Source organism: Molothrus aeneus, chromosome 6, assembly GCF_037042795.1.
Source record: "Molothrus aeneus isolate 106 chromosome 6, BPBGC_Maene_1.0, whole genome shotgun sequence".
In the NCBI taxonomy this organism is placed as follows: domain Eukaryota; kingdom Metazoa; phylum Chordata; class Aves; order Passeriformes; family Icteridae; genus Molothrus; species Molothrus aeneus.
In genome coordinates, this window is record NC_089651.1 from 5,874,110 (window position 1) to 5,901,404 (window position 27,295).

General features: G+C 38.4%; 1 protein-coding gene across 4 annotated transcripts in view; it reads left to right on the plus strand.

Annotated features, from left to right (window-relative positions):
- MPPED2 (metallophosphoesterase domain containing 2) overlaps window positions 1-27,295 on the plus strand; it is a 120,672-nt gene that overhangs the window by 63,075 nt on the left and 30,302 nt on the right. For all 4 annotated transcript variants that reach the window (XM_066551720.1, XM_066551716.1, XM_066551719.1 and 1 more), the window contains exon 4: window positions 5,450-5,675. In XM_066551720.1, coding sequence (XP_066407817.1) covers window positions 5,450-5,675 — 226 coding nt within the window. The remainder of the gene's footprint in view (window positions 1-5,449; window positions 5,676-27,295) is intronic.

Below are 27,295 nucleotides of genomic sequence, written 5' to 3' on the forward strand. Positions count from 1 at the left end.
GTAGGTTTCTACAGACACAGGGAGCCAAGCCTCATAGAAATTCATGGGCTATGTTTTCAGCCAGTGTGTTGGTTGATACCAGTTTGAGCTGTTCTGTTGAGGACTTTTCGTGAAGGCTGACTTGTTTAAAACAGCCAAAATATTTTCATAGTCAGTTGGTCAGTCTCATCTTAGAAAAGGTGTTTTTCTTGCCCAGTTTTGGATCTCAGTACCTGAAGTGGGTTGTTGGTGGGATAGGCCCAGCTTATCCTGTGGAAGCTCAAGTCTGTATAATTGTACTTAATGCAGTCTAACTCACTTACTGCTGCTGAAGGAGAAATAGCAGCCTTTGAGAAATTCTGCCTTTGTTTTTAAAAGCTGAAAGGAGCTTCTGTGTGTTGGGACTGTGCTGTAAATGCTGGGAAGAGAGAGTGCCCATGGCCCTGTGATGCCAAGGGCTTTCCATGAGAAACCTCTCAGGAAGAAGTTGCAGAGCTGCTCACCAGAGCTGGGCTCTGCTGGCTGCCCTCAGCAGCTGTGGGGACTGAAGTCTGCAGGAGCAACACAAAATCTGCTCCTTCTGTGTTTACCCCTGGATGTATATGGGGCTGGTTGTAGGGGAAATGCTCCATGACCAGTTTTGCACTTTTGGGGCATGCACAAAATACCAGAATTTGAAGTCATTCACTTGCACGCACATCTCTTTCTTGTGCAGTTTTCCCTCTTTTTAAGATTTATACTTCAAGGCTTCTCAGGCTGTTTCTCAGCATATGGCCAAAGGGTTTATGAGGCTATGAAACAGGCATGAAAAAAGCTCCATGTTTCATGGAAGTGCTGTGTGGTTTGAATAGTTAATGCATGCGTATGCATATTCAGAGCTTTGCATCAAAACCACTTGCATATCATTTTTGTGTAAATACAGGTTCCCACCACTACACAGACAGCTAGTATCACATTATTTCTCATTCCCCTACTTCCCTGTGGGGTTTGCAGGTAACAGTAGTAGAAAAATAATGTGATTTTCTATTTTTATAGGGGCTCAGCAGTTAACGTTCACTGCCAGGCACACTTCTTTTCATGTCTGGCAGCTCTGCAGAACTTGGGTTGTGTGACTAAACTGTACTCATATGAAGCATGCTATTAAAAGGGGAATGGCTGTTCAACAGATTAAAGCTTCCTAGGCTCCAAGTGCTTAAGGTGAATTTAAAGAAAGCCACTGAAACAACTCCTTAGGTAGGTTAAAAAAACCCCACAGCCCTCTGGCCCCCAAGCTTGCCCCCTTGTCCCATGTAATATAGGTATTTAAAGTCAGTCTGTTGTTCAGCTGACACTTGCAGTGATGTGAGTGGCTGCAGCCAGCAATAGAATAGAAGTTCTGCATTAGCAGCATTCAGACCCCCACTCCTTTTTTGCCACATCATTTTTCATCTTTTCCTCATTTTTCATTTTCATCTGATGCGCTCTGCTCTGTGCCCACCAAATCCTTGTGTTGGCAGGAAGGTGTCATGGTACAGGAGTAAAGATGAACCTCTGGGGGACAAAGGTACCTGGGATTATAGCTTGAGGGTTGACTTGTTAGATCAGTCACAGAAGTTTTCTGAGACTCCCAGATTAATGCATTTACTGTAAACAATTCAATTTTCCCAAGGCATTCAGAGATAACCATTGTTGCCTTTGTTTGAGCAAGAGCAGTATTGACCTTTTGGCTTCCAGAAGAGAACAACTTGTTTAATTGCAGTATTTTCTTGATCAATGATTACATTGTGCCCTTGCTTGAACTGTTGAGGGTTGTTGAAAAACATCTGAACCAAAATAATAGATATATTTTGAAGATACACATGTACACCCTGTGTGTGTGGACATACACATAGATATGAGTTTCAAATACTCCAGTATAAGTGACTCTGCTTCACAGACATAGTGCCCTGGTTGTTTTTTGGTAGCTGTAATTTTAGCCTTTTGATCTCACCTGTTAAGCATTTCAGTATTTTAAATTACTCAGTTATTATACTGGGAGTTAATAATGGGGGTTTCTGAAGTGCTCAGCTCAGCAAACAGATCCCACTTTTTCTAGTTTGGAAAAGGATTTTTCTAATTGTTTTCCAGAGTCACAGTATAAATTTAGAATGGATGATGTTGCTGGTGCATAAGGGAAGATTTGATAGTTAGGAAATCAGACTAATAAAGACCAAATGTGTCTAACAAAGATTTAGTGAAGGAAAATGAGGAAAAGCCTTCCAACCTCTGTGTTGTGCTGTACAGGCAGCGCTGATACAGAGACACAGAGATTAATCTGGTCAAGATAAAACTAAATTACCATGGAGTAGGAGATTTTTGAAGATGACTGTTTCTATTTCCATATTAAACACAAGGTCAACAGATTATAGACAAAGGGCAGGTCTGCCAAAAGAAAACAAAATATTTCACAAATTATATCACAGAGAGTGGATGTCGTGCAATGCCATGGGGCCTTTCAAAAAGGAAAAACCAGAATGTGATGAATAAATAGCTGATCTGACTGCAGGTAATTTATTACTGTGATTAGTGCTATATAGTCCTTTTCCTCAAGGAAGGCAGAAGAATTGAATGAGACTTTCCCTTGGCTGGCTTTTGATGTGTCTTATTCCTAAAAAATACCAACAACTGTCTTCACACACCAATTGCAAGAAACACTGTCTGGGTTCCCCCTACAGATCTCAGGTGCTTATATGACATGTATAATGCTACATTTATGTGTTTTAATAATTACTGATGTCACCATTACTTTGCCTTTGCATGTCCTGTGTGCCTCCAAAGTAAGCCCTTATTTTTAAAATGTCAAGATTAAAAAAAAAAAATACTGGGCAAAAATGCTCCAGGCTTAATTGGTCATAATATCAGCAAAACGTGCTGGTTTTCAAGTCTATCAAAATGATTGGAGGTGTAAAGCTTGGACATGTATCAGGTAAGATGAAGGTTTTTCTGTGTTAAAACAGGCAAATGTTGATAACTTAGCTGAAACCTGAATTTAACTCCTCCATCCCACTTCTCTGAGAATATTATCACACCTAGCTTGTTTTGGGGGATTGATGGTTGTGACAAGTGTATCAAATTTCATGCTGGTGATATCTTTTATGTTTCCTGGGAGAAGAGAAAATAGCAGTTTTATCTTGTGCCCAGGAGTCACAGAGAGCAGGAATTGTAGGTCCATGCCACACAGAGTTTTTAAATAAAAATGCATTGCAGAGCAGCACGTAGTAGAGATGAGCAAGGGGAGGAAAGTGAGAAAGGAGTGAGTCAAAAACTGTAGAGGAGCATTTACTGCATCTCCCCAGCTTTTATTCTAATGCAGCACCACCACAGAGAGCCATGAATATGTATTTTGTTCAGACCTGAGGTGTGTATGAAAAACATAGTCTGCTTGGTTTTTTCAAGGGATTTGTATCATTTTGGTTTTCCATCCAGAATTCACTAATTTTGCAGAGATGATGGCTCATGTAATTCCTGTTTCTGTGCTGTAAATGCTGAAAAAGCAGAGGGTTCTGACTGGTTCCCCTGTAAGTCCTATTTAGGGGAAAAGTTAATCTTGTTGTACATACTTAGAGCTTTACTCTGAAGCTCACTTTTAAAAAGAACCCAAACCAAACAGTTTCAAAAGCTGAAAGACAAGTTTTAAACTAGCAAAGCCACTTCTGTTTAGGAGCGCTGTACTCACAAGAAATGTGTAGCACCTGATTCTCTCTTCCCTGGGACAGATATTGTGAGTTCCAGACCTGGAAGACAAACCCAAAGATTTCTATTTCATTTTGCCGCCTTTATGAAAAAAAAACAAAACAAACCAAAACCAAAGACAAACTGCACAGAAATCCCCATAACAAACCCAACCATTTCTAAATGATTCTTAGTAATAAACACCAAAATGAAGGATAAGGTATGAGGCTAAGAAATCAGGGAAGGCAGGAGCAGTTAGCTTTGATGCAATCCTACGTGGGATTTTTGGCAAGTCACAGTGGGACAGATTTTGTAAGAGAGCCTAACTTCTGTGAAGACACCACAGTATGGGACTGCATTTTTAAGGGAGCTCAGCACCCAGTATGTTTATTTGGAAGATCTGGCACTGATTGCTGGTACCAAGTGCTTGAAAATCTGTTCTGAGCTCCAAAAATCTGGCTCTGTGAGCATGATCCATGCCTCCTTCCAAACAATGGTATTAGTTCCCCTGAATTGAGGGGAGCAAACATGTGATTCTTTACTTCTGACTCTGATGGCAAATGAATTAATCAGATTTCCTTTTTCCTAGTTTGTCTTATGTGGCTGAGTTTCATGGTTGCTTCTACTTGTGTGCTTTTTACAACAAATGAGATACTGCCATAAACATAATAACAATAATAATATAAAAATATGTTGCAAATGAATTGAAGCTTTGAGGGATAGGCTAGGTCTTGAATAAATGTGGATTCTTTGCTTCTTTTTTGCCAAGGTCAGGATTAAATGTGTGAAAAGGTATTTTTGTTCAGACTCAGATGTTTATTAGATCTTATCTGTGTTACAGTCTCACAAACCCTGAGTTCTGCAGCACTTCACTCTAACAAACTGAAAATGGAGCTGTATCTCCCTCTCTACAAGGCCTTTGAAGGATAAACTGTCCAATTAAGAAATGATACCTAAATTACTTTTACTTTTAACCCAATAACCAATCACACAATGTGGCCTTTTTTATCCAATTACACAAAACCACCCAAACCCATGGAGAAGAAGGTGAAGAAGAAGGAGCAGCCTCCACCCTAAAACCTCCATCTTGCTTTATATTATATATATATTACTATATTCTATGTTTCCCCCCCCCCCCCCCCCCCCCCGTGATATCACACACTTCTATTCAAACTCCACACCCACAATCCCAGTTCTGTCATTCCATTTTGGAAGCCTTCTCCACAGCCTCAGGTGAAATGCAATGTTCTCTTGGGGGTCAGTGCCTGTCAGCACAGAAAGTCTGAAATTCTCAGCACCCAGGGTTCCAGCAAATAAATGTCACTGGAATGCAGATGAATCCAAATAAAGCCATAATTTAAAAACCACCATCCCCAGCAGTCTGGTGCTCTCAGGCCATGGCTGGCATCCTGCACTCCCTGCTCACCTGCCAGGCTCCTCACTGCAGGTCCCTGCTGGGGACTGACCTGCGTTAAAGCCCAGTGGGCACATTCGGGTGAATAACCCAGCAGGGCTGGTTCATGCCCCCTTTGGAGGGGTTTGACTGCCAGCAGCTGTGTTGCTGAGCCCTGCAGCAGGGGCTCTGTGCTGTGCCATGGCTTTGTGTGCCATTCTGTGCATTTTGTTCCACTGGGTGCAGGAGGAGCAGCATCCATCCGTGTGCTGTGCCCAGCACGGAGATGCTCCCAGGCCTCGGGTGTTCCACTCTGTCACTGCTGGCTGGCTGCTTGTTGTGGGAGGAGGAAATGTGCTAATGAAGTCCTCTTTTTTGTTATTTCAGGAAACCTACCATATGAATATAAAATAGTGATTGCTGGGAATCATGAACTGACATTTGATAAGGAATTCATGGCAGACCTTGTTAAACAAGATTACTACCGCTTTCCCTCTGTGTCCAAATTGAAACCAGAGGACTTTGACAATGTTCAGTCACTCCTGACAAATAGTATTTACTTACAAGATTCAGAGGTAACAGTTAAAGGATTCCGAATATATGGTGCCCCGTGGTAAGTCTCAATTTCAACTTTCTTTGCTGTTTATTGCTTGAACCCCAGCAGGAATCATTCCTGCTGAACCTGCATGAAGCTGCTTTGTTGCATTGCCCTGCAGAACAGAATCAGACCTAGCTGTAACCATTCTGACACAGTTGCTTTTATTTTTTTTTAATTTTTTTTTTCCTTTTCATTTTTGGGTAGATAATCTCTGTTTAGCCATGTGTGTGAAATAAGACAAAAGGAACTTGTAACTGTTTCTGTTCTGCCTGTTGAATGCACCTAAACCGTGGAGTCAATACTGACTCTGTGCTTGTGGATGAACTGTGGTGGCATTTTGGGATGCATTAGGGAAACTCCATTACATTCTATACTGCTGAGCTATTTATATCTGCTGTGCTAATAGATTGGTGTGGTGGCATTTAACACCCACACAGCACAAGGGCACAAGGCAGCAGGTGCTTTAAGCCTTATTTTTGAGCAGTTCTGGGCATTGTTTTCTTTTTGCTTGTAAAGCTGTGATAACAGAATTTCAAAGCACTTTTGGTCTCATTCCACCCATGTGTCAAGCATGTCATGCAGGAAAGATTGCTGCCCAGTTTTGTGCTAAGGAGATCCTGCCTTGTTTTTTCTACATGTCATTTAATTGTGATGCCTGACATCTTTCTCTGGAGCCTTGGGTAGCACTTGTTCTAAATTCTCATGCTGAGAACAGCCACAGTCCTCTCAGGCTTTACCAGAGACCTGAACTTGAGTGATGGTGATAATCACTCTGTTGCTTGGAATTCTCAATTGTCAGCAGAAGCACTGAGATGCTAATTTATGCACACCTATAGGAAGGGCTTGTTATGAGCCTATAACTTATTTTTGATGTCAGGCTTGCTTTAAAGGTGAAAGCAGGAGAGGGGTTGAACCAGGAAATGGGACAAACCTATAAATGCATTAGAAATTTTCCCCTTCAGCTGATCTTTGTTGCTTTGGCCTGCATTCCTTGGTGGCTGGTGTGGCACCACACATGTTGATGCTTCTGATGAGGCTTTCTCCTGGTCCTGTTGTATGCATCAGTGCTGGCTGGAAAGCTGTGATCTAGCTCTGTATCTCACATTCCTGACTTGAGCTGATAATCTTTTAATTTAAGTCATAGCCTTTAGCTACTAGTTTAAATCAGCCTGACATTGCTTGGCTAAAAAAAGAGTAATGCTCTAAATCCTTGCAATATCAGCAAATTGGGAAAGATGATCTTAATTCAGGTTAGGAATCATCTCCTGGAGTCATTTCAAAGCAATTTTTTTGTAATAGCAGCACAGAAGGCCTTGGGTAGTGAGGTGGGTTTGAGGTTTGCTGCAGGGTGAGGAGCTGAGGAAGATGTTCTGCTGAGGTTGGGGTTGTGTTCAGCTGCTTTTGTGTGTGTGCAGCAGACTTGGAGGGCCTCTCCAGTGATTAGGGAGTGCAGGCATATTTCCAAATTTATTTGGATCAGATTTAATGAACTCAGCTTCCTACAGCACTGCTGGAGTGACCTGGAGAACACAGGAGAGAACTGTGTGATGCACCTTAAATTTATACATACCGGCAACTCATCATGTTCCTTTTTCTTCTCTTTTCCTTTCTAAATCTGTAATGGAAATCTGTCATCCTTTTGTCCCCAGCTTCATTTAGAAGTTCTTTCAATTTGCAGGTGTGCACATGGATTTAGAATGTTTGCTCTGGAATATTAAGGGGCATCACATCAAGGCCCTGAGTTGTCTTAGCTGTAAAAAATGAATGGCATGTGTCTCCTGACCTAGCCATGGAAGACAAACCTGAATTAATCTTTCCTAGAATCCATTGATAGCTGGATTTTTCCCATTAGTGATGCCTGATAAATGAAGCTAGATTATTAGAAATGGACACTGAGCCCTAACCAAGTGAGGATTTCTCTCTCTTGATCTTCATTTGTGTTTAGCTGCCAAAAATTGTTGTTAAATCATGTCTTCAGCAGCTGTTGGTGTGGAGTTGAGGTTACCATTTTCAATTCAGCTTTTTAGATCAATCAGCCAGTCTGTGTTGAGAGCAGAAATGTGGTATTGTCCATGCATTTTCTCTCTCTCTCTCTTTTTTTTTATTTATTTTAATAATGACAGTTTTTAGAACATGTAAAAATTTACTAGGTTTTTTTTTTGTGTTTTAGCCAGTCTTTCAGAGGAAGGAAGAGTCCCATCAGATATTAGTAAAATCTGCTCTAATTTTGTTCTGTGCCTGGAAACTGAGACAGAATGATCAGACAAGCATTTTACCACTTCTTAAATTTTTATACCCTCTCCCCTCCAATCACGTCTTGCTCTATTCCTATAAATCTTCAGATTACCCCAAAGGAGGTGAATTTGTGGGATTTTTTGTGTATTTACAGCCTCCTCACCCCAATTAATTCTGTCACAGTAATGGGGCACTGGTCATTAACCCAGAAGATGAGCCAACCCTAACAAGAGATAAGTTGGCATGTTCAATTTGTGTGCAGTTTTGTAAGTATTTCCAGAGGGGGAAAAAAGTTCTCATTTGCTGATAAAGCTACTGATTTTAATTTAAAAAAGAGGGATCAAACCAAGAATAACAGATGTGATCCTGGAGGTTTGAGCCTGTCAGGGGTTTCTAAGAAGTAATTGCCAGAGTACTGGGAAGGCTGGCTATAATTCATCTATCTAGAAAATGTAAATTGCCATCTCAGTGTAAATACAGAGAGGAAATATCAGTTCATATTCATTACATGCTATTACTCAGGGTACATCTAAAAGCTTTCTAAAGACCTAAGAGAATTCAAGTAGTGCCTCCTAACTTACAATTTAGCAGGATTTGTGAGTAAAAAAAATAACTTACAATACATGGGAGCATTGGTGTGTGTTTGCAATTGGAATGTGCCGTGGTGCATAACAACAGCCTCTGAGGAGCAGAAAATTTGAATTTAGCCTGATAGTTCTGAGCGCATTAAATGGCATTAGCTGGAGGGAAGTTGAAAAGAAGAGTCTCAGCTCCTAAAAGAGAAAAGTGCAGGGGTGGGACATAAATCACATTCAGAGCTCTGCTCATTTTCTGAGGTGAAGAATGTAAGTGACATTTTCACACCTTAAATAGGAGATTCTTTGATGTACCTTGAAGGAACAAAATGGCTGAAGATTTTCCATTTGGTCTATAGATAACAATCCACAAAAACATTCCCCTCCTTTCTCTTCCTTCTGACTTTGCCCTATGAACCTGGCTTGTTTGCTGGGAAAATAATTGATAGTTTATGCAGTAAAAAATTCTGTGAGATTCCAGTGAAAACGTTTCCTCCTCGGGAAATTCGAGATTGAGGTTTGCTATTAAACAGGATGGAAAATAAAACCAGTGATGGATTTATGAATTTTTAAATTTTCAGACTCCCTCTGTGAAGTAAACATGAGCATAACTCATGCTGATGTATCTGTGAAAGGGTAAGGAGACACAGTCTGTTTTTACTGCAGCTTTGGGTGCTGAATATGCATAAGTGAATTAGTCTAAGTTTTACTTATATTCAAATGTTATTTTAAAATATGTGATGTTTTTTTAAAATTATATTTGAAATGGTTCATCCATGCTGAGGGCTGAATTTACCACAGTGTGCTGTAGACATTTGGGTACAAATCTTCTCACAGTGTGTGTTTTCTAATGAAGCTTTAAAAGCACTCAAACCACCAGAGGACTGCAGTTAACTGGAGACAGAATTTGTTTAAACCACATTTTGACAGAAACAATTGTTCAGGGAGAATATTTTTTGCTGTTCTATTTCATTCTGCTGACTTTTGTAGGTTTTTGCCTATTTGAAAGAGAAAAGTAGTTGAAAAGAAAAAAAATGTTCTGATGTGCTTTACTTTGTGTGCATTGAAATTTGTGATTCTTACCTTTTATGAAGAAGGAGGCAATAGGCTTATTTATGGATTTTAAATTCTGTTCTGCATAAGAATTTCACAGAAAATGCCAAAAGCTCTAAGTGTAAACTAATCTAACAAAACCATCCTTTACATCATTTTTAGCTATGAAAGTGTGTGAGCAAATTCCACTCACAGAATGAGAAGTAAAGCCGGAGGTCTGGAACTTTCAGCCTATATATTTGTTTAGATAACTACAGATAGATGTATCTTTTTGAAGGAAGAAATGTGTAGAGTAAATATATAAATATATATAAAATATATACCATATTATATATATATATAACATATATTTATATGTGTATAATATTTATATATATTTATATATATTAAAAATATATATATATATAAATTTATAGACTTTCAGCCAAGATATTTGTTTAGATAACTGGAGATACAGGTATGTTTTTGAAGGAAGAAATCTGTAGTGTAAATATATATAAATGTAAATATATAAATAAATATTTACAATATACTATATATTTTATATATACATATAAATTTATAAAAATATATATTATATATATACACGTTTAAATATATATAAATAATACATATATAAACTTTCAACCTATATATTTGTTTCGATAACTGTATATATATATCTTTTTGAAGGAAGAAAGGTGTACTGTAAATATATAAATATATGTAAAATATATACCATATTATATATATAGCATATATTTATATGTGTATATATAAAATATGTAAATATATAAAATTTATAGACTTTCAGTCTATATATTTGTTTCGATAACTGGTAAGAGATGTATCTTTTTGAAGGAAGAAAGGTGTAGTGTAAATATATAAACATATATACAATATACACCATATTATATATATATATAACATATATTTATATGAGTATATACAAAAATATATAAATATATAAAATTTATAGACTTTCAGTCTATATATTTGTTTAGGTAACTGGTAAGAGATGTATCTTTTTGAAGGAAGAAAGGTGTAGTGTAAATATATATGAATATATAATATATATTATATAAAAGTACATATAAAATATATATAAACAATAATTACATAGAGACTTTCAGCCTATATGTTTGTTTAGATAACTGGAGATGGATGTATCTTTTTGAAGGAAGAAATGTGTAGTGTAAAAGCCAATCCTGTACAAATCAATGGATGTCAATGGTTAACAGAGTCAGCTTGTTGTGGATAACTGAAAAGCAGCACCAACATAAAAGATGGCAATCAATTATTTAAATAATGCCTGCAATCAGTGCTTTGCATCCCTGTGATGAACACGAGTTCCCCCTGAGCGCGGGTGGGAGTGCAGCAGCATTGTTCAGCAATATCCTGCACCTTTGTCAGGCTGCAGCTTGTTCAGGTCTCGGGAACAGAAGCACAAAGCTGGCCTCCCAGTTGCTTTTAATGAATCCTAGTGGGTTTTTCCTATGTCCAAGAATCTGATCTGGAGGGTGATCCAGAGGTCAGGAACAAACAGCTCACTATCACTCACGTCTGCACAGCCAAGGCTTTCATTTGCTTTTTTTAGTAACTCCAGAGGAAGTGCCTTAACTCTTTTTTCAGAAGCAAAGTTTTAATTGGCATAGATAATGCAACTTGAAGAAAGCAGAGGCAGGTTCAGCCATCTCCTTCAAAAGTAATGTTTTGTGCAGTCTTTTCTTTTCAGCCCAGTGTAAAATCTGGGGTTTCATCAAATGATTTTACATCAGTTAAAAATGATTTCTCTGACTCGGTTTCTTTCTCTGCTTCATTTGCAATGATATTTTAGTACAAGCAGCTCCAAGTTAGTACTTCTGCCTTGTTCTGATCAGTGTTTTCAGACTCTCTGTTTATCCTGTCAGAGAGGTGTCAGAGGGTTTTTTTTTTCCTTTCCAATTATAAGTTTTGTAATGCATCATGGGTTTTGCTGACAGTCTTCAAGTTCTTGAAATAGCAAGCAAATTAACAGCAGATATTGAGCGTGAGGACTGGAAAACCAATTGGCAACTCACATGATGGGATTCAGATACACTGATGGGTTGGAATGGATCTCATTTCTTTTATTTTCATGGTCTTAGCTGGCAATTAGCTCCTGTCTAAAAAAAAAGGAGGGATAGAAATTGGGCTATTCAGAAATAAAGTTCTTCTTTGCTGTTTAATGGTGAGGAAACCAGGGGAGACTGGACAAGGCTGTGTGTGTGTGTTGCACCAGTTTTTCAGGAATTCTTGTGTTTATGCAGTAGAAGTCAGCAACTGAGAGAATTATTGGCAAAGACTGAAGTCTCCTGTCTGTATGTTAAACAAACACAGCACCACTGCAGCATGGCTATGTTTAAAGGTGCAGGCTTCTGTTTCGTTTTTCTTGGCATTTCTCCTCCAGGTCTCTGAGTTTAGAATGGAAGAATGAATTCCCCCTGGTCTAGAATTGCAGAGGTTTGTTTACATTTCTTGCCTTGTCGGGAATGTGGCTGATTTTTCTTTGGTCTCCTTGATATCAGATTGACTTCCAAGTAAAAAATTGTCCTGATTACTTTTAAAAGCTTTCTTTCTTTTTTCTTCCTTTTTTTTTTTTTTTTTTTAAATAAAGAGTCGGATGTTTGGCATTTTAAATACACTCGCTCATAAGTAATTTTTAATCCTGTGGCACAAGCCCTGCCCTATTTTATTTAATTCTTTGGACAGCTCTGCATCCTGGTACTGGGGCAGATCATGGAGTCTTGATCTTTTCTTCAGGCTTGACTTCAGCAGGAATAAGAACTTTAGATATTCTTTACTAATGTTAACAAATAAACTGTGCCTGTTTGTGAATGGAATTCTAGCCAGTTAAGCCAGACATAAAATAATAGCTCTCCTAAATCTTTCCTGGTGTGGAAACAGGGATTTGAATTCTTCCACAGCAGTACAGACAAATGATTGTGGAAATCTGCTCTGAGTCTCTAATTCTTGCTCCATTTTCCTTGAGTTCAGGAAAAAAGCAGAGGCAGAAGGAGCCAGAATGAGCTGTGGTGTTGGGGTGCTCATCATTCATGGTGCCCTCCTCATTTGTAGGTTGAAGTATGGTTTGCTCAACAAGAAGGACATTTTGATAGACAAGCTGTGCTTAAACTTGTAGTTTTGCTTTGGTTGGTGTGTTTTTAATTGCCAGAATCAAGCAGTTTGCTTTCCTTTAGCTGAGCCCTGGAATAACACAGTGGTCACTGTGCAAGAAGCAGGCTGAAAGTATTCACAGCCAGCAAGGAGTTACCAAGAGAAGGAAACAGAATACTGCAAAACTCCCGGCATTTTTAACTCTGGAGCATCAGGCTTTGTCTTGGAAAGGGGTTTGAAACCCCTGAAAGAGTGGGAGCTGGGAAAGAGGAGTTGTTAAGGCAAATCTGGAGATGGGCTGTTCTGTACAGGGCAGGACTCCTTGCAGTGTGTTGATGCTTGTTGAATAAATTCTCCTGCACTTCAGGGCTCCTGCTTTTCCATTTCCTTTCACCTGCACGTGCCCCACACCTCTTTGTGGTGGTCTGGTACAGAAGGGAAGGCAGACAAAGCTGAGAACACCATGCTGTTCAGGTTAACTGGAAAATTCCCTCTCTCTAGGACAGCCACCTTCCCAGCAGCAGAGTGGAGAAGTAAGAGAGGGGCTGCAGCTCTGACAAGCTGACACCAGGATGGATTTTGCATTGCGTGCTGCTCTTCAAGCCTCATTACTCTCATTGCTTCATTTCCCCTATGGCCTGAGCAAGAAGGATTAGGGAGCAGGTGGATGCTCTGAGTGACAGGCAGAGGAGCCTGTTGGAGGATGTGTTGGGTCTGGCTGAGCTGGAGTTTGTTCCTCACAGCACCATCCCAGAGCTGTGCTCTGCCTTGGGGGCTGCAAGGGTGCTAATAACACGCCTGTGTCTGGCTACAGCATCAGCACTGCTTTCGCCAACACCCCTCCCCTCCATCAGGAGGCTGGGCAAGGTTTTGGAAGTGCTCACAGCTGGGACACTGACCACAGGAATATTCCATACCACGTGATGTCAGCTCAGATGGAAAAGCTAAGGAAAGCTAAGGGGGATGGTGTTTGGTATTTGCAGTGTTTGCCTTCTGGAGCAAGCACTCCATGTGATGGAGCCTGGCTTCCTGGGGAGTGAAATGAGTGAAATTAGGATGGAGGAGGTGACAGGGAGGAAGGTGCTTGGGTATGGGAAACAGATGCAATCTTCAAGTGGTTTGTTTCACAGTTCATCTATTCAGGACAAACAGGAAAAACGTGGGAGAAATTTACATTGCAGGTAGAGTTGACAATAAAGCTCACGTGATGTGATGGGGATAAAATGCAATAGAAATGGAGAAGCAATTATTTTTTATTTTTTTTAAATCCATAAGCAAGTGATTAGATTTTGCAAGGGTAAGATCTCTCATGATTGTCTTTCAGAAGATTTGGGTCATATTTATCTAATACTTATTAATCACAATGCTAACTTTACCCTGACATGTGTATAAAATGCTTAAAGTAATTCTCAGAAGCTATGAAATAAAGCAAAAATTGCACATGCACTTTAAATAAGAGACCACTGATTGTGAATCTGAGCATAGACATAAAGGTCAAGAGTGACAACTGCATTCATCAGATTTTCATGAGAATCTGTTCAGTAGAATAGATCTGGCACCTCATTTCAGAAGTGGTCAACACTCATGGATTCAGTAGAAAATCAATGAGACCCGTGGGTATTTATAAACCACCCCTACGAGGTTTAGGTGCTGGTCTGGATTATGGATTGTGTGCCGGTAAAATGTGAGCATTGCTGACATCTCTAACACACAAAGGGAATAATGCTTCCCAGGAAGTAATCTCATGATGATTTGAAATCATCTGACACTTCTGCCATTGTGTTTATTTTGCAAGCAGTGCAAGCACTTGAGTTTTGTACCTGCAGATGTGCCAGCCTGCCTGTCCTGTGCTTCTGGAGAACTCTCACCTCCAGGATTGCTCCTTCAGCAGCATTTGTAGGATGGGTAGAGCTTGCAGGAAGGCTCTGGTCCTTGAGAAAGCCAGTTGATTTTTGTGCACATGTGAATCAGTGTGTCTCACTGACAAAAGCTGAATATTTGCAGCTGCTAACTGTATTAATCTCTTGAGTCAGGTTTGTTGTTATTTATAGTTGTGTTTCGCCTCCAATTTTACATAAAGTGAGCTTTATGTAAGAGGGAAGGCTGTCTTTCAGTCTCCTTTTCCTGGCACAGATTTTAATGCATCTTGTTTTCAAAACTGGGAATGTAATAAATTTCAAGAAAGGTGTTCTCTTTAACACTTCCCTTGGTGCTCCATCTGGGCTGCTTGGGACACTTCCATGGCCTGCACTTCAAGAAAAAGGAGAAAGGCAACCTGAGTTGCTAGTCTGAAAGCTCTAAGCGTTCCCATTTTTAATATGGGATGCCCTAAAACACTGTAATCTCAAGTTATGGCTCCCTGAATTTGGTTTTTCAGTTTTTAGCAAGCTTGGCTCCTTCTTCTGTTGATGAATATAACATAAGTTTCATGTTTCTTGAGAAACCTGCAAAATGCCATTTTAGGGAGTATTGTCTTCCACTGCCTAACCTGCAGATCTTTTTTTATAAACTCCTGGGTTTCTAGGGTTCAAGAGCTGACATTGCTGCATGTATAGAGGTGGAACATTTGGGACAGCTCAGAAAATGAGAGTAAACCAAGTATGGATCACTCTGCACAGCTCTTGCAGGGCCAGATGGGGTATGGGGCATCTCTGCTGGGCTGCAGCATCTGCTCCCATATTGCAGGGCTTGTGTAACAGTTCCTCACATGCCAGGATTGGTTTTCTGACCCACAGATGCACAGCTGAAAAGTGTAGCTGCTACCAGCTTTAATCACCTAATATCAGCCTAGAAATCCAAGTGACCTGAAAGAGTGAGATGAAGGTGTGATTTGTTTCAGAGGAGCAAACAGAACAAACACCTATTTTGTCATTGTTTTGTGGATTTTGGGGAGAGGATGAAAATAAATAAATTTATTTATTTATTTATTTATTTATTTATTTATTTATTTATGTACACACACACACACACACACATATATATATGTGGACATATTACAATTTTATATATACAAAAATTAAATTTTTATATATATATTTAATTATTTATTTGTATTTTATTTATTAATCTATTTATAGATAAATATCTATCTATATAGATAAATATATATTTAATTAATGATATATAGAATATATAGTTATTCTATATAAATTATTAATTATATATTTAATATATATTAATTATATATTGTGCATGTTATCTATCATATTATATGTAATATATATTTATATATTTATTATATATTTAATAATTACACATCTATTACATACAATGATATATAATTATTAATATATATTATATACATATATACATATATACATATAGGTATATAGATATATATAAATATATTTTATATATATGAATTAAATATATATTTATTATATATATTTAATAGTTATATATGTTATATGTGATTATATATTATTGTTACCATTATATATTATATACATAGGTATAGATGATAGATATAGATATAGATAGATATATTTGGGAGCATACACAGCCTGATGGTTCATCTGGAAATGAGCTGTTGTAGCACACAGCAGCAAGACCTTGCTGTAAGGATGTGCTGATAATTACTAGCAGTCAATCTGCCTAGAATGTACACCTTCTCTTATTTATATTCCAGTCCTGTAACCTTCCCTATTCTCTTGTGCTTTTGTCCTATTAATCTACAAAACAGGGCTTGACTTGTGATTAGTCCTCAGAGGTTGTTTCTATTAATCAGGCTGCAAAACAAGTCTGCTTGGATGTTCTGTTGCAAGTGCTTAATGTGCTTTCCTCATCAGCCCAGAGCACAGAGCTGCTGGGCCTGTCTCAAATGGCACTGAAATCAGGGAGGTGTCTGCTGCACTTTCTTTGTGTTTACATCTTGATTGTGTGGCTGCAGGAGGGGGGAAATAGAGGGAAATAATTGCAGTCCCACAGAAAATGGCATAAATAAGTGACGTTTGTGGCTACGTGGTGCAGGACAGGTCCTGTCACAGCAGAGCCACTGCTTTGCCTGTGTTTTGGATGTGAGTTATAAGTGTGAGGATTAAAATTCAAACTTTGCTCACAGGTGGGATTAAGTTTTAAACTCTTGGTAGAATTTGAGGGACAAGTCTCTATCCCCATAAAATTCAGTGGGTCATTTAAGAGAATGTGTATTTGTCTGCAAGAGGTTGAAAGCCAGAGAGATTTTTTGTGAAAGAGACATATATTTTTTCAATATATTTGTTTATACATATATAAATATATATATATTATATATATTTATATATATTTATATATATTATATATATATTTTTATATATTATATATAAATATATATAAATATATTAATATATATAATATATAACAAGTTTTGTTATATATATTTATATAGATATGTTTATATGTGTATATAATATATATAACAAGTTTTGTTATATATATTTATATAGATATGTATATATATGTATGTGTGTATATATATGTGACAAAAGAGTAGTCTAAGAGCTGGTTTAATAGAAAAAAAAAACCCAAAAAACAACCTCAAACTGAACTGTTTGTAACACTTGAATTATTAGAACTTACCATAAAACTTGAACAATAAACAGCATGTGTAGTGAGAAACTAATCTAGTTTCATTGTAGAAGAAATTGCTAACTATAAAAATGTAATGATTTATTCTTCTAATTAAATGCAGTGTTTCTTGCCTTTAGGAGGAAAGCACATATTTTAAAATGTTCCAAAAGAAACAAACCAGATCGCTAGTTCTTTTTTTTTTTCTATTTTGTTCTTTTGGCTTTATTAATTTTTTTTTTTTTTAAGTTTTTGTGATGTTGATGATGTTCCCCTTAGCGAGGTCAATAAAGTTCCCAGAGGAGATTGTCATAGCAGGGCAGGAGAAAGGGTTCCCAAAGGAATTTTTTCACAGCAGGGCAGGAGAAAGGGTTCCTAAACCAGATTTTCACAGCAGGGCAAGAGAAGGGGCTCCTAAACCAGTTTGTAACAGCAAGGCAGGAGAAGGGGCTCCCAAACCACTTTTTTTTCACAGCAGGGCAGGAGAAGGGGTTCCTAAGTCAGGTTTTTCCACAGCAGGGCAGGAGAAGGGGTTCCCAAAGGAATTTTCTCACAGCAGGCAGGAAAAGAGTTCCCAAAGGAGATTTTCCACACCAGGTCAGGAGAAGGGGCTCCCAACCCACTTTTTGTCACAGCAGGGCAAGAGAAGGGGCTCCTAAACCAGTTTGTAACAGCAAGGCAGGAGAAGGGGCTCCCAAACCACTTTTTGTCACAGCAGGGCAGGAGAAGGGTGCCCAAAGGAATTTTTCCACAGCAGGGCAGGAGAAGGGGTTCCTAAACCAGATTTGTCACAGCAGGGCAGGGAAAGAGTTCCCAAAGGAGATTTTCCACAGCAGGGCAGGGAAAGAGTTCCCAAAGGACAGCAGGGCAGGAGAAAGGGTTCCTAAACCAGTTTGTCACAGCAGGGCAGGAGAAGGGACACCCAAATGAGCTGTGCCTTGTAAACTCCTCCTGGCCAGTCCTGGCTGGGGGTGGAGCTGGCATTTTGGTGTGCCACCCCCTTCTCCCTCCCTGTGGCAAGCCCCAGGTGCTGCAGAGGGCTGCCCTCCCAAGGGGGACACAGGGCAAAGCCATTTTTCAGAGGTTTTAGTCACCTAAAGCAGTAAATTGGAGAGTTTGTACTGCCCAAGGTGACTCATCCCAATTCTAGCCATGGTTAAGTAAGGCTTTTTCAAAGCCACCACTGTGAAATTTTACATATACTGTTCTTATTAGGAATAAGGTGCTCTAACATGGTTTTCTGTAGTCAAATTCCTTTTGGTAATTTCATTTTCACCAGCTATTTCTACCTTCCCCCCCCCCCCGCCCTTACTTCTTTTTTTCCTCCCTCCTTATCATTTCCCCAGTTATCAGAGAAATCAGTCTTCCTGCATTGATTCATTTCGACCAGAGTCTGGAAGGCACAAGGAATCAAATTAACTAATATTTTACTTTTGCATGTGATTAATGCTAATGCTTACAGAGAAGAAAATACTTTGCTGTGATTTAATTTTCATTCTCCAGTTGAATCCCAGAGATTTAATTTTGCAGAGGGTTGTCTCTCTGCTTATTGTCTCTTAAGGAATCATGGAAGTTCAAGATGGAGAAGACCTATTAAATCATCCTGCTTTTGCAGGATTGTCTCCAACCCTGTATTTTTGAATATTATGCCCAGTTTTAATGAATGAAGAAAAGCAGTTTCAGTTAATTCTTTTTGAGGTTACCTCAGTGCAGTGAAGATGTTACTAATGGGAGCTAATATTTTGCTTATATGTTTCCTAGGTTTATTTTATTTTTAAAAATAAAATTTTGCCATGTTTGATGAGGAGCCTAAAGGTTTCTTGTACCCTACATGATGTTACTTTTCTAGCCTTGTGTCATTTATTTTATATTCTCAGCCTTCATAATCCTTTCAGATTTTTCTCTTTTCCTCTTTGTTATTTCTGGTAAGGTGCCTGATATTCCAAGGTATTTGGTTTATTGCTTGTCTGGGCTGTTATTTTTTTTTTCCCCAAATTTTCACAAGGCTTAGACCCAAGCTGCAGAATTGTGTCACTGCTGTATGATGAGGGGATCCTTGGATGCTTGGAACCCTGCTGAAGGGTGGTGACTGTGTTTTCTCTCTGCTTCTGCAGGAGGTCCAGCCTTGCATCAGGCTCTGATGTGGTGGTACAGCCACGTGTGTAGCCCAGATCATTTTATTCTTTTCCCCATTCATGTTGCAAGCCCATGCATAATTTGCTGTCAGCTGCTGCCCCTGGGCCTTTTATTTTAGTTTAACAGGTTTGGGTTCCTTCCTCTCACCAATTCTTTGTGCTTTTCAATTCTCTTCAGATGGATTAGCCTGCATTTTTTTTCACAAGGAATCCCCTTTTCTTACTTATCTCAGTGTTTCTAACCTCCTTTGGCATCATTGCTTCCCCCACTGTCATGTTTATAACACTTCTCACTAGATTGAAATCTGTGAATTTAATTAATGCACTGTTTACCCCTTCTTCCAGATCATTAATAAAGATGTTAAATAAAACTGATCCTAATACCAGTCCCTGTGGCAATGTGCTAGCACCTCCCTTGTGCTGCTGCAATCTACTTATTTATAGCCCTTTAGCCACTATTCAGCCATGTGATAGTCCTCACAAGCAAGCCAATTTTAGGGCTTTTTGAAAAGGGATTGTGTCACATTTTTGCCAAAGTCTGGGTTGATACAATCTGCTCTATTATTTTAATCTACTGACTTGGCTGAATTTAATATATGTACAAAAATTAAATGTGATGAAATAGAGCTGTGGTTTTGGAGTGTTTTGAGATATTGGCAGCTGAGTAGCTATAATTCTGCTTTCTTAGAGCAATTACTCCTCCTCCACCCCCACCCACCCCAGTTACACCAGCGTTTTATTCTGGGCTCGATTTAGATTTACTAGGAGAGGATTCTCAGCATGGCTCTGTAATTCAGAGTGTGCTGAGCAGTGCCATGCTCCTCACTGCTTCTCCAGGGCTGGATTTTAAATACCAAACTACTATGGATGGAATGGTTCTGTTGATATTTCAATAGTCTAGTGGCAATTTGAATTGTCTACTGCTTGGTTGGCTGCAGCAATCATTTTGTGGTTTTTATATACTTTATAATTATATATATATATATATATATATAAAAATTATAAAGTATATAATTATATATACTTTATAATTATATATTATATATATATAGTATATATTATATATTTGAATTGTCTACTGCTTGGTTGGCTGCAGTAATAATTTTGTGGTTTTTATATACTTTATATATATATAATTATATGTACTTTATAATTATATAATATATATTATATATCATATATAGATAGACATATAGATATATATTTTATATGTATATTTTATATACATATAAAAATATATATCTATATGTCTATCTATATCTAATATATAATATAAATTCAAAATTATATAAAATTATAAATATAATTGACTAAATAGAATATAATTAAATTAATTCTAAATTAAATCATTAATTAAATATAAATATAGTTAATTGCATATAAGTATACACCTGTCTATTTGAAATTTTATTTTTATGTGTTTGCAAAAGCAATAGTAAACTCTTGTCTTAATTTTAAGTGCACACTTTCACCCTTGTGAAATTTTTGAGATTTATCTGTTTGCTTAAGTTCAATGTTGGTTTGAGTGCATTCTTGCTGTGCAACTTGGGGGTCTGTAGAATTTGTTTGATAGCACACTGAATTTGTATTTCCTTTAAATTCAAAGGTATTTAAATTGGAATAGGAAAAATTTCCTTTAAATTCAAAGGTACTTAAACTGGAATAGGAAAAATTTTGTGCTTCACAACTTCATTGTGTGCATCAATACAAACTTGAATAATGAGTTATGTCATGCAGCAGTTGAATGCAACCAATCTTGTGAGATTTCACTTTCTCTTACTGTGTTTGGCTGGATTTTACAAGCTCTGTGCAAAACCCCCATTTTTACTCTATAAATTGTAGCAAGGAAATTTTTACTCTATAAATTGTAGCATGGAAAATTTGTTTATCCCCCCTTGGTTGGAATGGCACGCCCTGCAAAGCACCACTGACTCATCCTTGTGAAATTTTCTGGATTTATCCGTTTGTTTAAGTTCAATGTTGGTTTGAGTGCATTCTTGCTGTGCAGCTTGGGGGTCTGTAGAATTTGTTTGATAGCACAATGAATTTGTATTTCCTTTAAATTCAAAGGTATTTAAACTGGAATAGGAAAAATTTTGTGCTTCACAACTTCATTGTGTTCATCAGTACAAACTGGAATAATGAGTTGTGCCATTGAATGAAACCAATCTTGTGAGATTTCACTTTCTCTCACTGTGTTTGGCTGGATTTTACAAGCTCTGTGCAACCCCCCATTTTTACTCTGTAAATTGTAGCCTGGAAAAGTCATTTATCCCACCTTGGTTGGAATGGCATGCCCTGCCAACCACCACTGAATCACCAAATCTGGGCTAAGAGGTGTTAAAATCTGGCTGATTTAGGTCTGTGCTGATGCAGAGCTCTACAGGAGCACAAAAGCAGAGCAACCTGTTATAAAATAAATGACATAGGGCCAGAAAAGTAACATCATGTAGGGTACAAGAAACCTTTAGGCTCCTCATCAAATATGGCACAGTTTGGATGTTTTTTTTTTTGTTTTTTTTTTTTTTTTTAATGAAATAAACCTGGGAAACATTTAAGCAGAATATTAGTTCCCATTAGTAACATCTTCAGTGCACTGAGGTACAACCTCAAAAAGAATTAACTGAAACTGAAACTTAAACTTCAGTTTAATTAACTTAATTAAAACTGGGCATGATATTCAACCCTGCTGGCTGGGGCTGGGCAGCTCTGCAGCCTGAGCTAGGTCCTGTGCTCAGGAGCACTTGGAGCCAGGATTTCTCCCTTTTCCCCCAGCACTGAGATGCTGATTTCAGTGGCTTTCAACACAGTGAATTCAAAGCATTTAAACACCACTGGAAGCATTTAAACCCCACTGGAACTGGAGAGAGGAGGGTAGGTTGGAACAGGGCTTAGTCTCAGTTCCACTGTCTTAGTCTGAGCTCTGCCATATTAACCCTTAACAGTTTCCTCCAAGTCAGTCTGGGGGGAAACTCTGTTTTCTTCTCCAGAGTACACTCAGGAAGTGTGTGCTCCAAATTTTGGACTGGCCAGGTTTATACTGGGTCAATACTTTGCTGCAGTGCCTTGGTTTGGGCTTGACAGAGCTCTAGTGTCAGGTACACCAAATGGGATTTACTGTCTTGTTGGATGATGGCTTCACAGCAGAATTAGTACTTCAGTCAGGCCTGCATTAGCAGGGATTGGTATTAGGATCAGTTTTATTTAACATCTTTATTAATGATCTGGAAGAAGGGGTAAACAGTGCATTAATTAAATTCACAGATTTCAATCTAGCAAGAAGTGTTATAAACATGACAGTGGGGGAAGCAATGATGCCAAAGGAGGTTAGAAACACTGAGATAAGTAAGAAAAGGGGATTCCTTGTGAAAAAAAATGCAGGCTAATCCATCTGAAGAGAATTGAAAAGCACAAAGAATGAGTGAGAGGAAGGAACCCAAACCTGTTAAGCTAAAATAAAAGGCCCAGGGGCAGCAGCTGACAGCAAATGATGAAATCAATAGCAAGTGATGGCCCTGGGAGTGCAGTAAACATTGGCACAGGCTGCCCAGACATGGGGCACATGCCCCATCTCTGGAAATACTCAAAGCCAGCCTGAATGGGGCCCTGGGCAATCTGGTGAAGGTGTCCCTGCTCATGGCAGGGGGATTGGGCTGATTTTAGTGTGTTAAGCACTAAAATCTAATCTAACTGTTAAGCATTAGCATGTGCATTAATGTGGCAAGGGGTGGCTGAACTGAGTTTTTAAATTTGTTTGCAGACTGCTGTGAGTGTGACTCCAGTGAGGAGAAACATCATGTGGGTGCCACAAGAGTGGAGAATGTGGATGAGGGAGCAGGGAAGGGGAGTCCCAACTTTTTGTTTAATTTCTCTATTTTGTTTAATTTCTCTATTGACTGCCTTTTCAACAGGAATTTCAGCACACAAAAACACCTGGAAAGTGCCAAGTATTGCTGGTAACTTTTTTTTAGCCAGGTGATCCAGCAAGGTCCTGAGCAAATTCAAGCCTTTCCTCATTGGTTTCAGAGGTGATCCAGCAAGGAATCTCCTCTGAAATTCAATCTCCTTGGTTTCAGAGATAATCCAGCAGGGAATCACGTCTGAAATTCAACCTCCTTGGTTTCAGAGGTAATCCAGCAAGGAATCACCTCTGAAATTCAACATCCTTGGTTTCAGAGATGATCCAGCAGGGAATCTCCTCTAAAATTCACTGGAATTTCAAGCACATGAAAACACTTGGCAAGTGCCAAGTATTGTTAACTTATTTTTAGCCAGGTGCACCAGCAAGGTCCTGAGCAAATTCAAGCCTTTCCTCCTTGGTTTCAGAGGTGATCCAGCAAAGAATCACTTCTGAAATTCAAACTCATTGGTTTCAGAGGTGATCCAGCAAGGAATCTCCTCTAAAATTCAACGTCCTCGTTGGTTTCAGAGGTGATCCAGCAAGGAAACACCTCTGAAATTCAACCTCCTCGGTTTTAGAGGTGATCCAGCAGGGAATAAACTTGGAAATTCAACCTCCTTGGTTTCAGAGGTGATCCAGCAGGGAATCACCTCGGAAATTCACAGGAATTTCAAGCACATGAAAACACTTGGAAAGGGCCAAGTATTGTTGTTAACTTATTTTTAGCCAGATGGTCCAGCAAGGTCCTGAGCAAATTCAAGCCTTTCCTCCTTGAATGGTTTCAGAGGAGCCAGAGGGAGGTTTTTTTTGCCCCTGGAAGTCTCTGTGCTTGCAGGGGCTCTTGGCTGGACCATTGCACTGCAGAGCTAAGGAGGTGTCTGGTTTTTGCAGGATAAGAAGGGGCGTTCTTGAGATCCTGTTGAAGTGGAATAGATAGCTGTGTTACTTGAAGTGGGAGCTGATAACGTGTGATTTCAGGACACTTGAAGCCCTCTTCTCCAAAAGAGGAAGATTAATAAATAAAAACTGCACGGCTCTGACTTTACTTCCTGAAATTTCTGCTTTGGGTGGTAAACACATTGCTCATTAAGAATTGGGTTATTAGGAAGGATTGGAAGAATGCAGAGAGGCTGCAGAGGGGATGGGGTCAGGGAGAGCCATCTGGCACACAAATCTGCTCTCTCCTGTGCTGTCCAGCCCAGCAAAGCTGGGCTCCTGCAGAAACTCTTGCCTGGGCTAAGCCTGTGTTTGGCTCACTGCTGGAAACTTCTCCCCCCAATGCACAGATGAGTTGGACAATCCCAGCCTTCCCAAACCCCAATTCCAGCCCATTTTTTTTCCTCCACACTGCTGTTATGGTGCTGTGTATTTTTAAAATACACCCACCTTAGCACTGATTATCTGTGGGGAAGATATTGAGACTTCAAAGGAATGTAGGGTGGGCCACACGTGAGCACCTGTGGGAAGAAATGCACCTTTGTGCCTCACGAAATGATACAAATATTAATTCCCACCTCCTAATAACCACCTCCTGCTCTTTATTTCAAGGCAGACTAAAGGTAGAAGATTCCATCTCCAAGGAAAGGCACTTAGCAGCTATTTGAGCAAAGAGTCCTGCAGCCCAGGCAGTGAAAACTGACACTGCTTCTTACCTTCCATCAAAAGCCCTGTTGAAATGTAGGGCCTGTTATTGTATATTTATTCAGGCATCAATCACAATCAAGCCTCCTGCTAGTTCATCTGTAAGGGCATTGTAATCCTATTTTTATCAGTTCCTTCCTGTACAACAGACAGTTAAAATAGCACGAGTAGGGCTCACAAATATCTTAATGGCTTCGGTTCCCAGAGCTATCAGTGACCAGAGGAAGAGTTTTGCCCAAATTTCTTCCTGAGCTGATAAGGGGGATAAACAGGGCTGAGGTGCAGGGCGAGGGCAGTGGGAAGTGCAGCCTGGGATGGAGCTGCTCAAAGAGCAGGCAGCTCTGCTTAGGGAAAAACCTCGGGGGCAGATGGAAGCAAGGGCTCCTGTGTGGGGAAGGGCTCTTTCTTTTCTGCAAGGTGGGCTGGGTCAAGTGATTTTTGTCATTTTTTTTTTATTAATTCATAATTTTATTTATTTATGTTGGAATTTAGTGCATTCTTAAAATTCTCATTTATTTTATTTTATTTATTATTAAATGTCAACCAAAATAATTAAAATTTAATTTATTAAACAGATCATTATATACTTAATTTATTTAATTATTTATTTTAATTTTTATTAATTTATTAATTTTATTTATTCATTATTTAATTTATTTAATCTCACATAATTCCACTCAATTATTTATTTAATCTATTCACTCGATTATTATATATTTAATTCATTATTTAATTCATCTTTATTTTGCTTAACCCATTTATTTTATTTAATTTATTATTTAATCTCACTTGACTTTATTTAATTTATTAAACCGATTATTATTTATGCACTTCATTATTTTATTTATTTATTTTTATTTCCATTAATGAATTTTTTTATTTATTTTGTAATGTATTGTAATTTTTTTCATTTTTTTGTAACTCCCCCCCCCCCTTTTGCTATTTTACTCCTTAAAAATCTGCAAGGGATTATTTAGGTGGAGGAAATTGAGTGTCAATAATTGGCAGCATGTCATTTTTTTAAAATTGGGGACAGTATGCTGCTGACTCTTTAAGCAGCAGTATAAAAATGTAATACATTAATATTTTTGCTCTTCTTTTTATACATATCCTTAAATATTTGCTTATTATAAAGTGATGAATTATGCTTTTTAATATCTTTTTTTCATGAATTCCAGCTGTCTTTTGATGCAAATTATTAGAAATAATGCATAAATTAACACAGAGAATGTTTTAAAATGCATTATCTTACCAGAATGAAACTAGCTTAGGACTATGAATGCATAAGGAAAAAGTTCATTACAGCAAATTTTATCTTATAAGACAAAATATTGCCTTTGTCTCAGCTTTTTCAACTAATCTATTGTTCCTGGTCAAGCCAGTCTTTCAAGATTTCAGAGATAAGGGACATAGTGTTTTAGACTTAGTTTTTATTCATAAATCGTAGGTGGTACTTTTCCTGTTTGGATTCCCAGGTTTTTGGGGATTTTTCCTTTTCATTTTAATCAAGCATAAGTATGTACTACTTATATGAACTAAAACAAAAAAATTCTTATTTTCTAGGAAAGCAGAAATGAATCCTGTAACAATTTTTCCAGCCAACTGTAATTCTAAGAGTTTATTCAGAGACTTCTTTCACTTAAATGGTTGACCTTTAATTTTAGGAACAAGTAAATATTGCTTATTTTTTGGGGTATTAATGATTTCATGATATTATTCTAAGTGTAGACTTTGTGCAGGTGGTTACATCTTTAGGGTAAATGTTAAAAACAATCAGCTGTCCAAACCAGTAATAATGTACTTTATACAAACCAGAATTTGCTATGTGAAAAAATCCACGTGAATTAAATCAGAAATATGAATTTGTCTGGCTACCACCCTTTGTTTTTTGAATCTTAATTTCTGCTGCAAGAGAAGCCACATGCCAGGCTACTCTTCTCCTTCCTGTAGGATCTTTTGTCCCCCTTTTGTTCCAGGGGTGGCAGCTGCTTGTGACACTTGGGTTGATGTTTAGCTACACAATGTGAGGAGGTTGCACCAAAAATGTGCTGAAGATTACAAATGTGGCCTTGCCTTACATATTTTTTTTAATTTTAGCTGTTAATCATTCCAATTGTACATTTAAAATAATTTGTGCAAGAAAGCAACCAGTCAGTAGAGTCTGAAAAATTTTTGGAGACCTTTTGCTAGAGGTAAAAGAGGACTCAGTGTTCTTCCGCCATGCAAACAGGCAACAAATAATAACGAGGCATCCCACTCCCTGCAAACAGAAATTCAGCACACACAGCAAGCTGAAATTCAGTGTTGCTCTGCCCCTGGAGCTCTGTTTTGGCTAAAACCAGCAGAGATTGACACCAGGGGCAGCTTCTGGGAAGCTCCAGTGCTCCTGGTGGTGCTGGAGCTGATGGATTCTGTCCATGGGGGCAGGCACTGCAG